Raw genomic sequence first — 14,178 nt, 5'->3', positions numbered from 1 at the left:
GTTTTCAAGGTTGCTGTCCGCAGGAGTCACCGGGATTTAGCAGGAGCAGGTTCAAGGATCAACAGGCCTGTAGGGCTGGGGCCAAGTCAGTTGGTGTCATCCCCTTGTTTACAGCTGCACGGCGGGTCTTCTTTTTCTTGATCTTCTTTCTTGTTTTCAAATCAGGATCTGAGGAAGGAAGTTTCAGGGTGCCCCTAAATACTACATTTAGGAGCGTTACAGGTAAGGGAAAGGCAGGGACCTGAGGTGAGTACATCCCCTGTCCTGCTCCTCTCCTGGGCGAGGGGGGCAGGAGCCTATCTCTGACTGGGCAGTGCTCCCCATCCTCAAGATGACCGGAGCTCAGAGTTGTGCTTCACCTCGCTTCTCCCACCTGAGGGGTGGAGTTGGCATAGGCTGGCACACCCCCTTTCCTCACGTAGAATTTCCGCCAGTCTTCCCACCAGAGTGGGCGTCAGAACCGGTGGGGGCCAGTTGCTGAGTACAGCAAGTGGCCTGGAGAAGCTCACAAAGGCGGTATGCCTTTGAAGCTTCACCCTGCCCATCCTGGGGGAGGAGACCTAGCACATCACCCAGGATGTGCATTGTTGCAGGCCCAGGAGAGGGGGGGCTCTCCACCCAGGGGTCCAGCAACAGGTCTGCTGTGTGGCAGCCTCTCAGACAAGATGTGGATTGTAGGTTACGTTTCAGGGGGCATCTCTAAGATGCCCTCTGTAGTGCATTTTACATTAAATTCCACACTGGCATCAGTGTGGGTTTAATGTGCTGAGAAGTTTGATATCGAACTTGCCAGTCTTCAGTGTAGCCATTATGGTGCTGTGGAGTTCATAATGACAACCTCCCAGCACCATATACTATTAATGGCAACACTGCACTTACAGTGCCAGGAATGGCCCTGGGTATGGTAGGGGCACAGGGCTCATGCACCTGTGCCCACACCACTGCCATAGTGCACCCAGCTAGAGGGGTGACTGAGGTATGCCAGGGCAGTGGGTTTGTGGGCATGGTACACAGGGATTTGTGGCCATGTTGACTCTCTAATTGGTTCTGCACCAAGTCACTCAGCCTGCAAAGGCAGGATGTATGTGTCAAGCTACAGGGTACCATTTACCAGGGGCTGACATGTGGTCAGGGATGCCAATTGGGTTTTAGTTTCAACACAGTTTTAGGGAAGGAAAGCAGACCCTGGGCACCTGATTGTCAGGAGCCTAGGGCACAATCAGTCAAAGCACGTCAGCCATTCAGCAAAAAGTGGGGGCATACCATGCAAGAAAGATGGCACTTTCTCACAGGTACTATTATGGCCATTATGGAAAACAGCAGGTATTCAAACTTTAGACCAAATTATTTATACTGGTGACTTTAAAACATTCACACAAATACAAAATGAATTCGGTCTTCCATCAAATCAATCCTTAAAATATGACCAGCTTAAGCAATGCTTGATAAAACAATTAGGTTTATCCTCCCCGATGCTCATAGTATGATATCTAAAAACTTGGGGTAAATATAAAGGAGTGCTATCTGGTTTGTACAGAGTTTTTATATCACATCTTTTTTCTCAGCCCTTATCACAGACATTACAATTCAAGTGGCAGTCACGACTTTCAAATTCTTACACAGCTGGCGAATGGGAGGAAATAGTGGAGAATGTAGACAAAAGAACTTGTGAAGTTAGACTTAAATGTTGTTTATTTAAAATTCTTCATGATTGGCATTGGTGTCCTGCAAGATTAAAGAAAGCTGGTTTAATTCCCCATGCCAATTGCTGGAGATGTGGTACCACCAATTGTGACTCAACACACATTATATGTGAATATCCGCTGGTCCAACCTTTCTGGTCATATGTGGGAACATTTTTATCTTCTACTATGCCGTTATATCTTTCGCTCCTGCTGTTATTCTACTTCATGTTCTTTGGTTATCTCCAAAACTCACCAAACCTCAATGTCATTTATTTCACACAACAATGGCTACAGCAAAAATATGTATTTTTACGACATTGTAAATCTTCCTGCCCTCCCTCACAAGAATGGTTGATAACTATGTTCCAAATAGCATCACATGAACGAATAATTTATAATCTTCAAAATCAAACTGATGTATTTCTGCTTATTTGGGCGCCCTTCTTGAACTTGAATAGTGGCATAGATGTTGGTGATAATACCCCAAGTACTGGTACTAACGTCCCATGATTTCATTTGACACTTGATCTAATTTTTCTTTTTCTCCCTTCTCCCCCCTGGATCTCACGCTTTCCTATTATCTTATCATATTATCTTATCATTTTCATGTTTTACTATCTTATTATTTTATTATATTATCATTCCTCCGCATTTCATTCTTCATATTCCTCTGTATACCTTATTTTGATCTTTTAAATGAATTACTTCTCGATGACTGAGGAGATTTATTATAGTAATATTTATATTTACTAGTACTTATATATGATATTCAATCTATATATTTAATCTATATATCTGATGAGTTATCATCTGTTTGATTTTTGTAAGAATTGTATATTTATTATATTTATTGCTTGCATTATTTAAATATTTAAATTTTCTATATTCAACTTATTTAATTATTTATCCTGTTACATATCTCTATAGTTGTATGCGTTATTTATTGGTGCAAAGTACGTATCGCATAAGAATCTTCTTGTCTCCTTTTCCATATCTTCAATATATTTACTCATATCATTCAAATTGCAAGTTAATATTATCATTATTGTACCTGTGATGTAATTTTCTTTTTCAAAATGTTAATAAAAAATTATAACATAAAAAAGAAAATAAGAGGCACCTATTACTGTAAAACAGAATTTGCAGTGTACATGCTTACATGTTCATGCCCTTTTATTTAGGTAGGGAGCAGTACACCAGGTACATAAAAGGATTTTACAACATATACAGGCTATTAGGAATAAAGATAAAACATGCCCAGTAGCACGTCACTTCAATGAGGTTCAGGTAGGAAATGATAAGGTCTTACAATATTATGTGATTGATTCCATACCTAGATCTTACAGGGGCAGAGAAAAGATGCTGAGACAGCTGGAATCAAAGTATATTTTAGAGCTAGACAGTAAGTCCCCAAAGGGTTTGAATATGGAAGAGGATTTGTACACTTTCCTCTAATGCTAAGAAATCTTCAGGAATGGATAAGGACACAGGGTGTTTTTTTTATATTATAGGTCTTTTGGGTTTGCTTTTTCTGATTGGTGCGTAATATTGTTAAAATAATTTATGTGTGTAGCAAACTCTATGAAAAAATTGTATGAATTTTCCCACCAGGTAAAAATAGAGACTGTGTGATGATGTTCATGACAAATATTAATAAGTCAGAAACTGTTAGTCCAGTTTCCGAATGATGGAGTATTGAGAGAAACAAAAAAAGTATGATAATCATAGCGGTATTGTAACCACGTGGATTGTGATTTGATAGCCTGTGCACAGAATAGTAATAGTGGTGTAAGATGTTTATGAATGATTATGATGAGATAATTTGATAATTACTGTATTAATGTACATTAGGTACAGTACTATAGTTCCCAGTATTGCTCTCTGTTACAATGAATTATCATACAAAACGGCAAAAAGATTTTACATCTTAAAAGCTTTTGAGATTATATTGTAGATAATGTTTAAATGGCGAGAATCATGAACCTGTACCATGAAATTATTGTATATTTAATAATCTTGATGTTGCATATTGATTATACCAAATTGAAAAGAGCGGGTGGAAAGCACAGGGAAGTTTCGTTTTTGTTATTATTTTTCACTTTCTATGTTTATGATTGTGTTATTACGTAAACACATATAAATTCGAAAAAATGGTATTCCCATTGTGTGATCAAGGCTATTAGCACGGCTGAAACGCGTTGCGGTAGTCTTCAATAAATATAATAAAGCTTTGATGAGGTGTCAGAACCTGTTTTGTTGCATGAGTGATATATACATGTAAATATTTAAAACAATAGTCTACCTAGAAAATAGATAGGATTGGCAATTCAGGTGGAAGTCTCCCGATTGTTTTCGCAGAGGCCGCAGTTCCCCCCCAAAGGGGGGGGGCTCAGGGGCCGGCACCATAACCTATGCCGAGCCCTAGTCGGTAAACTAGTTCTGGGCACCCAAAAGCGCCCAGAAGCAGCAAGTGGGGCACATCGCCCCTCGCGGGAATGCCACGGTGGGGCCAAAACCCCCGGCCAATGGGGGAGCCCCGATAGGTACAAACCTTCCAATGGGGGCGCAGCACCTGGGTGGTGGGAATAGCGAGGGGGGGATATAAGTCTCCGCTCCCCCAGGTAGCTCCTAACTTCGTGGAGCGGGGGAGCAGCGCACCTTGCATTTTCTGGACGAACTAACTGTTGGTGACCACGAGGCGAAGCTCTGCCGGAGGAGACCTAGACTGGGGTTTTTTTTGCCAAAGAAGAAAAAAGCAAGTTTTGCTCAGCCGGTGCTTGGGCAAAGGGTGCGCCCGCTCAAGCTGAAGAAGCATTCACCAGGTGCGGGACCCGCCGCACTGTTCCCGCACATCAACGACGCCTCCCCTGTCCCAGTGACGGTGACCGCGGCGGGAACGCTTTGCGAAAGGCTGCGGTCCTGCGGGGTCGTTCCATCCCGCCGCATCACCCCCTGAGAGGCACCCGACTACGCCTGCTCGAAGCCGCGACCAGAGCGGAGCGGTGTGCGCGCTGTGGAGCAGGGGGAGACCGGTGGGGTAGCTTTCGGCAGGGCGGTCCTGTCCCATCAACGGCGCTGCACCTGTGGTAGAAAACGAGCCGAGAGCACACCCCGTACCACCGCTGAAACAGGAGCAGCGGAGTCCTCGAGGAGAATTCCCGCGAACGGACCGCCCCTGGCAGCCAGCAACTCACGGTGAGGCCCCCCCCCATCGACCGCATCGGAAGCAGACTATTTGCTCGGCTGGTCGAACAGAGCGTGCCTGCCTTTCCGTGCAAGTCTGTGGCAGCATTTGGAGGAGCTTGATTTCACCCGGGAGAACACGGCAGACAGCGGCACCCGGTGAGGATTTCACCAACTCGGCGGGTGCCTTGATTAGCTCGCTTTACACCAAGGGGGGGCGCGGCAGGTACATCCAAGTACCAGAGAGGTGCGGGCAGCTTTGCGGAAGAGGGCAGGAACAAGGCAGCCTCATCCAAGCACAAGTGAGGTGCGGGTCATGTGTGCACAAGGCAGGAGGAGGGTAGGAACAAGACAGCCTCCCTCCCTGAACCAGGTCAACTTCAATACCCTGCGCAAATTAAAAAAGGGGCAGCTTTATTTACTGTATCCTAGGGCGGTAGCACCCCGCCAAGTGAAATGGCAGATGAGCAGCCAGAAGAACTCGCAGAGCTGCTGAAGCGCATCCGGGAAGTATCAGCAGTCCATGGCAGTGAATGGTTGCAGCCACACCTGGGTCAAGAAAAAGGCGAGGGGTCAGGGGCAGGGGAAATCGATGAAGCGGGTCCATCATCACCCAAGAAGCGCAAGACCACAGCCACCAGGCAGCCCCAACTGAAAGCCCCCAGGAAGAAGCCACAGAGGAGAGAGCGTCCACCGGTGGATGCACCAGTGATGACTAGGGAACACAACGGAGCAGTCAGCAGAGAGGCAAGCGGTAAGCATATTACCACAATTATACAAGAATGTTTTAAATCAATGGCTCCCCTGTTACTTAAGGGCCTGGGGCAGGGGGTAGAAGGGGCTGGGGAGCAGCACGCAGAAGAAACATCTGGCATGCCGTGGCACTTATTAGACCCAGGTTGGGCAAGACAGGCTAGACTGCAGGGGCAGGTAGCGCAGGGCACCCAGGGCGAACAGGGGTCTCCAGTGGAAGCATGGGGGTACACTAACAATACAAGCAGCCCAGCGCAGCCCATCCCCTGGCCCTGCCTCCCTGACCACAAGAGCCACCGGCTTAGCAAGCCTGATTCCTTTGGCGGTTAAGGAAAAGATATGGCGAAAAGAGTTCATTGCCATATTTTCCTTGCTACAGATTCAGCTGGAGGGGTTAGACCTCACAACTTACGACAAAAAAGATGATGATAGAAGGGAGAGGCGAGGCGCAAGGAAGGAAAGTAACTTTGATAATTGGCTGGATGCCTTAAGGATCATGGATTGCATCATAGTTGAAAAATTCCCGCGCTGCGCAGCAGACCTATGGCTCAATGAGGCCAATATTCATTGGGCGCAGAGGCAGCTTCCCCGGGGACGCATGGCTGGAATATGACAAGGGCTTCAGGCTAAAAATGCAGAGACACCCGGATATGGAATGGAATGAGGAGGGCGGGGAAAGGCGACCAGTCCTTTTGGAGCTCCTACCACAGAGGTAGGGGAAAGTCCTTTCACAGGGCTAGGCACAGCACAGGGAAGCCACCCTCTTCCAATGGAGCCACAGCAATTTGCTGGAAATATGATGCCGGGGATTGCACGTGGGATACAGCATGCAAATTCCAACACTAGTGTTCCAGCTGTGGAGGAGGACACCCTTCAGTGGGATGCCGGGCCAAGCAAGAACCAAAAGGGAACAGAAAGGATAAGAAAAAGAAACACTATCACTCCTAGGGTAAGGGGGTGGGAGACACGGGGACTGCAAGACTGCCAGCTTCCCAATTAACACACAACAACTTTGCAGGCTGGCAAACAAATACCCTAACAAAGCAGATGCTGCAGTCTTAGTATAAGGTTTTGAAGACAGGTTCATCATACCATTCACAGGTCCACTACCGCTGGGGGGGAGGAGGTGGGGGGGCAAACAACTTGAAAACTGCAAAGGAACACCCAGGGGTGGTGCACAAGAAAATTGAGAAAGAAAGGTCACTCATCCACCATCTCTCATTTCCCGAGGGGTCATCAGTGAATGACGGGTTAAGCGCAGAGGCCTGCTCAGTAGTGTATGCATCAGTGGACGATGCGATTGACCTGGTGAAGTCAGCTGGGCGGGGGGCACTCATGGCCAAGGCAGACATTGAGTCCGCCTTCCGACTCCTACCAGTACAGCCCTCTAGTTTCCACCTTCTAGGCTTCTAGTGGGAGGGGGAGCTATTTATTGTTAAGGCCATGCCTATGGGCTGTGCAATATCCTGCGCAAACTTCGAACAGTTTGCTGCCTTCTTGGAATGGGCCCTGCACATCAGACACCCAGGGGTTGGGAAGCTCCAATACCGGGACAATTTTATGTTCACAGGTCCCGCCAAGTCGCCCGACTGCGGGAACACACTGGCAGCTTTTGAGGAGCTGGCAGAAGGTCTGGGGATCCCCTTGGCACCTGAAAAAACTGTGGGTCCCACCACGAAACTCACATTTCTGGGCATAGAGCTGGACTCAGTAACAGGGACAGCCAGACTACCTGAGGATAAGGTGGAGAATTTCAGGGCGGAGGTCAGGGGCCTATGCGGCCGCAACAAGGCAACGCTCCGTGAACTACAAAGGTTAATCGGTAAGCTCAACTTTGCGGCCAGGGTAATCTCCGCAGGGAGAGTGTTCGCCAGGCGCCTCACATAGTTGACCTCTGGCATCCCCCACAAACACCACCACGTCCACCTAGGGGCAGGGGTCAAGCAGGACCTACTAATGTGGGACAAAATCCTCACAGACTTTAACGGCATCCTAATATGGAGAGAGGGATGGGTGACAGCCAAGCAGATAGCCCTCTTCACAGACGCCTCAGGGAGCATGGGTTTCGGGGCAATCCTGGGTAGGAAATGGTGTGCAAGCCAGTGGCCGGTTAAGAGGCACAGGCAGGGCAACACCAGTAATATAACATTCCTTGAACTGTTCCCGATTATAGTGGCATTGACGGTACGGAAACAGGAGCTAAGAGACATGAAACTCACTCTGTGGTCAGACAACAAAGGTGTAGTACAGGCCATTAACAAAGGCGCAGGAAGGTGCCCTGACACTTTAAGGCTAATGCGACAGTTGATTAAATTACAGCTGATGGGGAACTTGGATCTGAAGGCACGCCATGTACCAGGGGTGGACAACACAGTAGCGGATGCCCTGTCCAGGTCACAAATGAGTCGATTCAGGGATTTGGTAACAGGTGCAGACAAGGAGATGACCCATTTTCCAGAGCACCTGTGGGACCTGGGGGGATAGATCTATCTACTCTGGTGAATCAGGCCCTTACCCCTGAGGCAGCTAGACGATACAAGAAATATGCAGCAACAATTATGAGGATAGGGGGCATACGCTCACTGACTGACAGGGATGGGACACAAAGACCAGTGGAGCTATTTATACATTGGTCTTTCATGACCAAGATGTCATGGTCATGAGCACAGGCCCATTTGGCAGCCATAGGCTATTTTACAAAAATTCCCACGGGGGAAGATCCTACCACATCCCTCTACCCCAAGGCAGCACTGAAGAGGTGGAAAAGAGCCGAGGGTGCAAAAGTGGATGGTAGGCGTTCCATTGATGTTCAAATATTGGGCCAGCAGAGGAGGCGCTGGCTTTGTGTGCAAACGACAAATTCAAGCTCCAAATTTTCCAAGCAGCATTTTCCACTGCATTCTTTGGCGCTTTCCGCATCAGCGAGCTGGTGGCACCTAGGAAGCAGGGGCCAGCGTGGCGGTGCCTCCAAGCCACATACATCAGACCCAGGGCAGCCTCAGTGGAGATAACTCGGATAAGGTCAAAAACAGACCAGGCAGGAAAGGGCACGGTGATACAGCTGCATTGCATCAGAGGGAGCAAGTACTGCGCAGTGTGCTGCTTGTTCAGATACATGGAAGTACGCCCAGCGGGTGAAGGGCCATTTTTCAAAAAATCAAGATTGGGACAACCTGAGCAAGTTCCAATTTACAGCTGTGATGCGCCAGGCCTTAGCCAAAGCCGGGCTGTCTGCAGAGGCCTTTACCCCCCACTCTTTCAGGATCGGCGCAGCTACCTTGGCATCACAGCATGGCATGCCAGAGGAAAGAATCCAGGCAGTGGGCAGGTGGAGGTCCCGGGTATACAAAAGCTACATCCGGACACAGCTAGTCTAGAACACACTGGCGAGGGTCAGGACCACTCACTTTGGGATGCCGCACGGCAGGGTGAGTGGCAGAGCAGGTCACTTTGGGATGCCGAATGGCAGGGTGTCATAGGACACACCCCCCCCCCCAAGGAAAAGGGGGGAAGTTTGTGGGGGCGCTTTCAGGGCTGCAACCACCGCATGACTTTGCAATTTTTTTCCCCAGCAGGCAAACGCCCCCTGCTGGTGTGGGTAGTGGGCCATTCCTTCGTGTCCAGGCAGCAGACGGGCCACAGGATGGCGGGTGGCGAGCAAACCCAGAGACACGTGCATCCGCTGGTTGGGGCAGCCAGGGATGAGTTGGAGCCAGCTGCCAGTGACACTCGGAAAACTGCTGTCGGATGCAGCATGGCACTCGGACATTCTTATCATTCATCTCGGGGGCAACGACCTGGCACAAATGGGTAGAAAGGCATTGGGGCAGGCCATTCAGGCTGACCTCACAAAGGTGTCCACATGGTTCGGCGGCCCGACTATCGTATGGTCAGAGATGATCAGCAGGAGACAGTGGAGGGGTGCTGAGTCGAACAAAGCAGTGGACAACGCCAGAAGGAAATTGAACATAGCAATGCACAAATTCTGCAAGACCAATGGTATGGAATCCATCAGACATGGTCTGATGCACCCCGGGCGCCCGGAGCTGTAGGGCCAGGACGGAGTCCATCTGTCAGAAGAAGGGTTGAGAGTCTTCTAGAATAACCTGTGGGGCGCTATGGCTCTTGCAGGCTGTAGATTTAAAAAGAAAAAAAAATCACACTAGCTGGGGGGAGCCGCAGAAAGAAGTTAGCCGCCCTGCGGCATGGCGGAAATTGGTACAATGGTTGGCTAAGGAGACACACCGACAGGGTGGTGTGTACGAGGAAGGCCACTCATTTTGGGATGCCGCACAGCAGGGTGAGGTGGTCGGGCCAAGGAGGGGAGTAGCAAGTGGAGACGGTGCTTGCGGCCCAGACCCGGCCGTATGGCAGGGCACAAAAAGGTAGCGAGTTGGGAGCCTAACTCCATGGAAAAGCTACCCCATCTACACGCAGACGGCATGGGTGACCAGCCAAATGGTGGTCCCAGAAGTAACACGACAAAGAGGACTACCAAGGACTAACAAAAGAACTGGTTTTGGCGTGCCATTTACGAACTGAATATACCACAATATGATCTGCATAGTATGATGATGACATGTATGATTTATGACCCAGATAGGGCAGTTCGCAAATGACACAATGTCCAGGGTTCATGCTAACGATGACCGGATAACCAGTCTGTATATAAACCTAATAAAACTGCGGCCAACAACAACCACAACAACTACAACTCCTTGTTGGCTAGATTTATTGGGATACCAGGGTGGTGGGGTTGGGGGAGATGTTTCCCGCGGTATGGGCGCAGTGCGGGGTTTATCGCAGAGGCCGCCATTCCCCCTAAAGGGGGGGGGGAGGCTCAGGGGCCGGCGCTATAACCCACGCCGAGAACCAGTGGGAGAACCAGTTCTGGGAACCCAAAAGCGTCCAGAAGCAGCAAGTGTCGCACAACACCCCTCGCGGGAATGCCACGGTGGCGCCAAAACCCCCGGCCAATGGGGGGGCCCAGCTAGGTACAAACCTTCCAATCGGGGCGCAGCACCTGGATGGCGGGAATATCGAGGGGGTGGATATAAGCCTCCGCTCCCCCAGATAGCTCCTAACTTCGTGTAGCGGTGCACCTTGCCTTTTCTGGACCCACCCACCCACACCTAGGAACCAGCAAATGTTGCAGTGCTGGACAGCAACACGAGAGTCAGCGGAAATTGGTACAATGGTTGGCTAAGGAGACACACCGACAGGGTGGTGTGTACAAGGAAGGCCACTCTTTCTGGGATGCCGCACGGCAGGGTGAGGTGGCCGGGCCAAGGAGGGGAGTAGCAAGCGGAGACGGCGCTCGCGGCCCAGACGCGGCCGGACGGCAGGGCCCAAAAAGGTAGCGAGTTGGGGGTCTAACTCAGTGGAAAAGCTACCCCTCCTACACGCAGACGGCGTGGGTGGCCAACCAAATGGTGGTCCCAGAAGTAACACGACAAAGAACACTACCAAGGACTAACAAAAGAACTGGTTTTGGCGTGCCATTTACGAACTGAATGTACCACAATATGATCTGCACAGTATGATGATGACGTATGATTTATGACCCACATAGGGCAGTTCGCAAATGACACAATGTCCAGGGTTCATGCTAACGATGACCGGATATCCAGTCTGTATACAATCCTAATAAAACTGTGGCCAACAACAACCACAACAACTATAACTCCTTTTTGGCTAATTTTATTGGGATACCAGGGCAGTGTGGTTGGGGAAGATGTTTCCCACGGTATGGTCGCAGTGCGGGGGTTAAAGCCCAAAACGGTTTTATTATGGCAGTCTCCAGCCTATAAGTGCGTCCTCTTCAATATAAATTAACTGGAAAATATAGTCTCCGACTTTTTTTCAAAATCTCCCTCCATTCTCAATCAATATGTTATAGAAAAAGCCTTACTCCAGTCCTTTTACATGAAAGGACAAGTTGACATGTTCATAAATTCATACCGTTCAACTCGCTTTCACTGGGTGAGCGTCGATCTCTTTCTATTTATATTTACCCGCTTGACAAACAAAATCACTCCAAGACTTCAACGGGGTCTCTCTCTTATCAAATTTATATCACTATACAATTGTTAATTCTCCGCTCACTTAAATGGGATTACCTTCATAAACAGAAAATGTCGCCTCCATCACTGGAGCGAAGAGTCAACAGGTGGTGCGCGTGGTACTCACCGTACTCCGTCAGGCCTCCCCTTTCTCAGCTAGTTGGGCAACAACTCAGTTCCGAGCCTTCCCCACCAGGTGTCGCGCCACGGCGATTTCGAAACGCCTGGGTGCTCCTCTTGCTTCTTGCCTCCTCGTCACTCGTTGGCGCTGGTATCCAGGGAGGCGCTGTGTGCCGAAGGGGAGGGGGCAGGAGGAGGCCAGCTGAGACTCTGAGATAAGGGGAGTCCGGAGTCGCTTCCGGCATCGATTGTTAGATCTGCCCGGGGTTGAAGTGAGGCGCACAGCTTGAAGAGAAATCTGGCTCCGGGCAACCGGCTGAGGAGGTCAGGGAGGTTTTTCTGGCAGTTGGATCCGAAGCTGAGCGAGGACAGCTTGCTGAAGCGCATCGCCAGCAAGAGAGGACACAGCGCGAGCTCCGGGAGACAGCACGGCAGACAGTGCTGCACGAGTTTGCGGTCAGTGCAGCCCTCGCTCCGGCCAGTATCCGGGTGCCCTCGCGAAGATTGAAGTAGAGGACCATGGCAGAACAAGAAGATGGGAGCCCTCTTTTCAGCAAAGAGATGCAGGTGAGTGTGCCCTGCTTAAGGAGAGTAACTCCTAGCCTACACTGTCCATAGCAAGGATGGAATCCAGTAGCTGGTTGTCAAACTGTGGAGCAGTCAAACTATATTAATAGTCACTTCCGCACTTAAGGACATTGTTTTGGTCCTGTTCAAGCAAGCGTGCCACAGTTTCCTATATGTACAACAGAAGACTTTATTAATTTTGTAAGCGAAACGCTGTATAACCCTTTTGAAATTTAGTTTAAAGTAGTTACATAACCTTCCACTAGAGCAGTAGCGTAATGTCTTTCCAAGATTGTCCCCATGCCCCCACTGTGCCCTTTACAAAGCAATGACCATAACAAGGAATTCACCACGACCCCCCCCCCCCCCCCCCCCTGTGCCTGCGTCAAAGAAATCCCCTTTTACCTTCGACGCACTTCTCCAAGAGCCAAGTGTGGAAAGAGTTGTATTTCGCCCAGTTTGCACAGCCATAATAGGACAGACCGCTGGACATCAGTGGTAAAATACCTTAACTGCCACAGTGGAGGCTAAATAGCCCCTGTCTACCCCGTGCCCCCTTCAGACGGGTTCTGACACTCTATGGCTGTGGTGGGATGTGCAAGTCCCGGGTTCAATTTGAACAGAAGAATATGTTCAGTTTGAGCATAGGATTACCGGCACATTACTATGCTGATACAAGGTAATTGGGAGTAGACCATGAGACAATGTCCTTAGATCTGTTTAATCTATGTTTGGAAAGGTTGAATAGGACTCATAGGAGCAAGACTAGGGTGATCCTTGTTTATTTTTTTTATTAAGGAACAGTTGGAAAAGGTGTTCTAGAGTGTTAAGAATTTGGGTAGCCAGTGCTCGTCGATCCCCTAGTACAAGTTTAGCTCAGACACACCTATGTTTAACATAACGTATTTTTGTAAAGCACACATTCTCCCCTTGGGACATATTGGAACTGAATTACAAGTATTTATTGTTGCCCAAATCAGTGACATACATGATACTCTGTGTGTCTCACAAATGGTAATTTTACATTGTGCCCCCAAATTTGCTTTCCACTATTTTTCTGAGACCGTTCCTCACGCATTGATTGTTAGGTTACCACTGTAACCAACTTTTGGAGTTATTCCCTCGGGTGGGGCAATCCTAGCTAAAACAATGACATTTCAGTTCGCTCTCCAGAAAGCTGAGGCTAAAAAAGAGAGGTTTGAGAGGAAGAAATTCAGATTAGGTTGCCAGGAACAGATTTGGAAGGAGAGAGGATATCCCTTAGAAAAGGAAAAGCTCAGGATAGCATCATAAGCAGACACATCTGTGAAATGTAATTCCAACACCACAGGTGTATCTACAGAGAACCACAATTAGTTGTGCACATACATACATGTGGAAGTCCAAGATATTTTGGAATGGGTTGTGAGCTTTGAAATCTCTTGTGTAGCATAGGCTTTTAATGATTTATTTAAGGCTGCCACTTTAATAAGTCCCTTGCTCATAGAAGGAATAGTTGTATGTATATGGTACTTAAATACCGCTAACCTAGCCAAAAGGCAGAGCGGAGCACTGAACATTTGTCAAAGACGAGCATAAAGTCAGAGAGTGAGAGGAGCTGGAGCTAGGCTGAGGATGGTTACAACATTGTGACAGTGTTCTTTAAAGAGGTGAGTTGTAACTGTTAAATTGGAGCGGGGTTGAGGCAGTCCGGATGCACTTCTTTCTCTGCAATTTGATTGTGTCCAGTCTGTAGGTGTGCCGCAATCCTCCAGACATGATGATAAACTTGTCTGCATGATAAGCAGAGTGCTGGTCGTGATAGCTTT

At 48.7% G+C, this 14,178-nt stretch overlaps 2 protein-coding genes across 11 annotated transcripts in view; one reads left to right on the top strand and one right to left on the bottom strand.

The window, feature by feature from the left end:
• Nucleotides 1-11,950, bottom strand: part of LOC144754917 (protransforming growth factor alpha-like) — a 1,071,904-nt gene extending 1,059,954 nt beyond the window's left edge. For 4 of the 10 annotated variants that reach the window (XM_078643262.1, XM_078643259.1, XM_078643267.1 and 1 more), the window contains exon 1: nucleotides 11,811-11,946. The gene's annotated coding sequence lies outside the window, so the exon portion shown is untranslated. Of the gene's footprint in view, nucleotides 1-11,740 lie in introns of all 10 variants that reach the window. The other 6 variants (XM_078643261.1, XM_078643269.1, XM_078643263.1 and 3 more) reach the window with 4 other exon arrangements.
• Nucleotides 11,951-12,022: 72 nt separating this feature from the next.
• SGPL1 (sphingosine-1-phosphate lyase 1) overlaps nucleotides 12,023-14,178 on the top strand; it is a 405,741-nt gene continuing 403,585 nt past the window's right edge. Inside the window, exon 1 of the mRNA XM_078643255.1 lies at nucleotides 12,023-12,370. Coding sequence (XP_078499381.1) covers nucleotides 12,323-12,370 — 48 coding nt within the window. The 5' untranslated portion in view covers nucleotides 12,023-12,322. The remainder of the gene's footprint in view (nucleotides 12,371-14,178) is intronic.

Source organism: Lissotriton helveticus, chromosome 5_1 (genome assembly GCF_964261635.1).
Source record: "Lissotriton helveticus chromosome 5_1, aLisHel1.1, whole genome shotgun sequence".
Lineage (NCBI taxonomy): Eukaryota > Metazoa > Chordata > Amphibia > Caudata > Salamandridae > Lissotriton > Lissotriton helveticus.
This window is presented reverse-complemented; position numbering and strand designations above follow the sequence as displayed.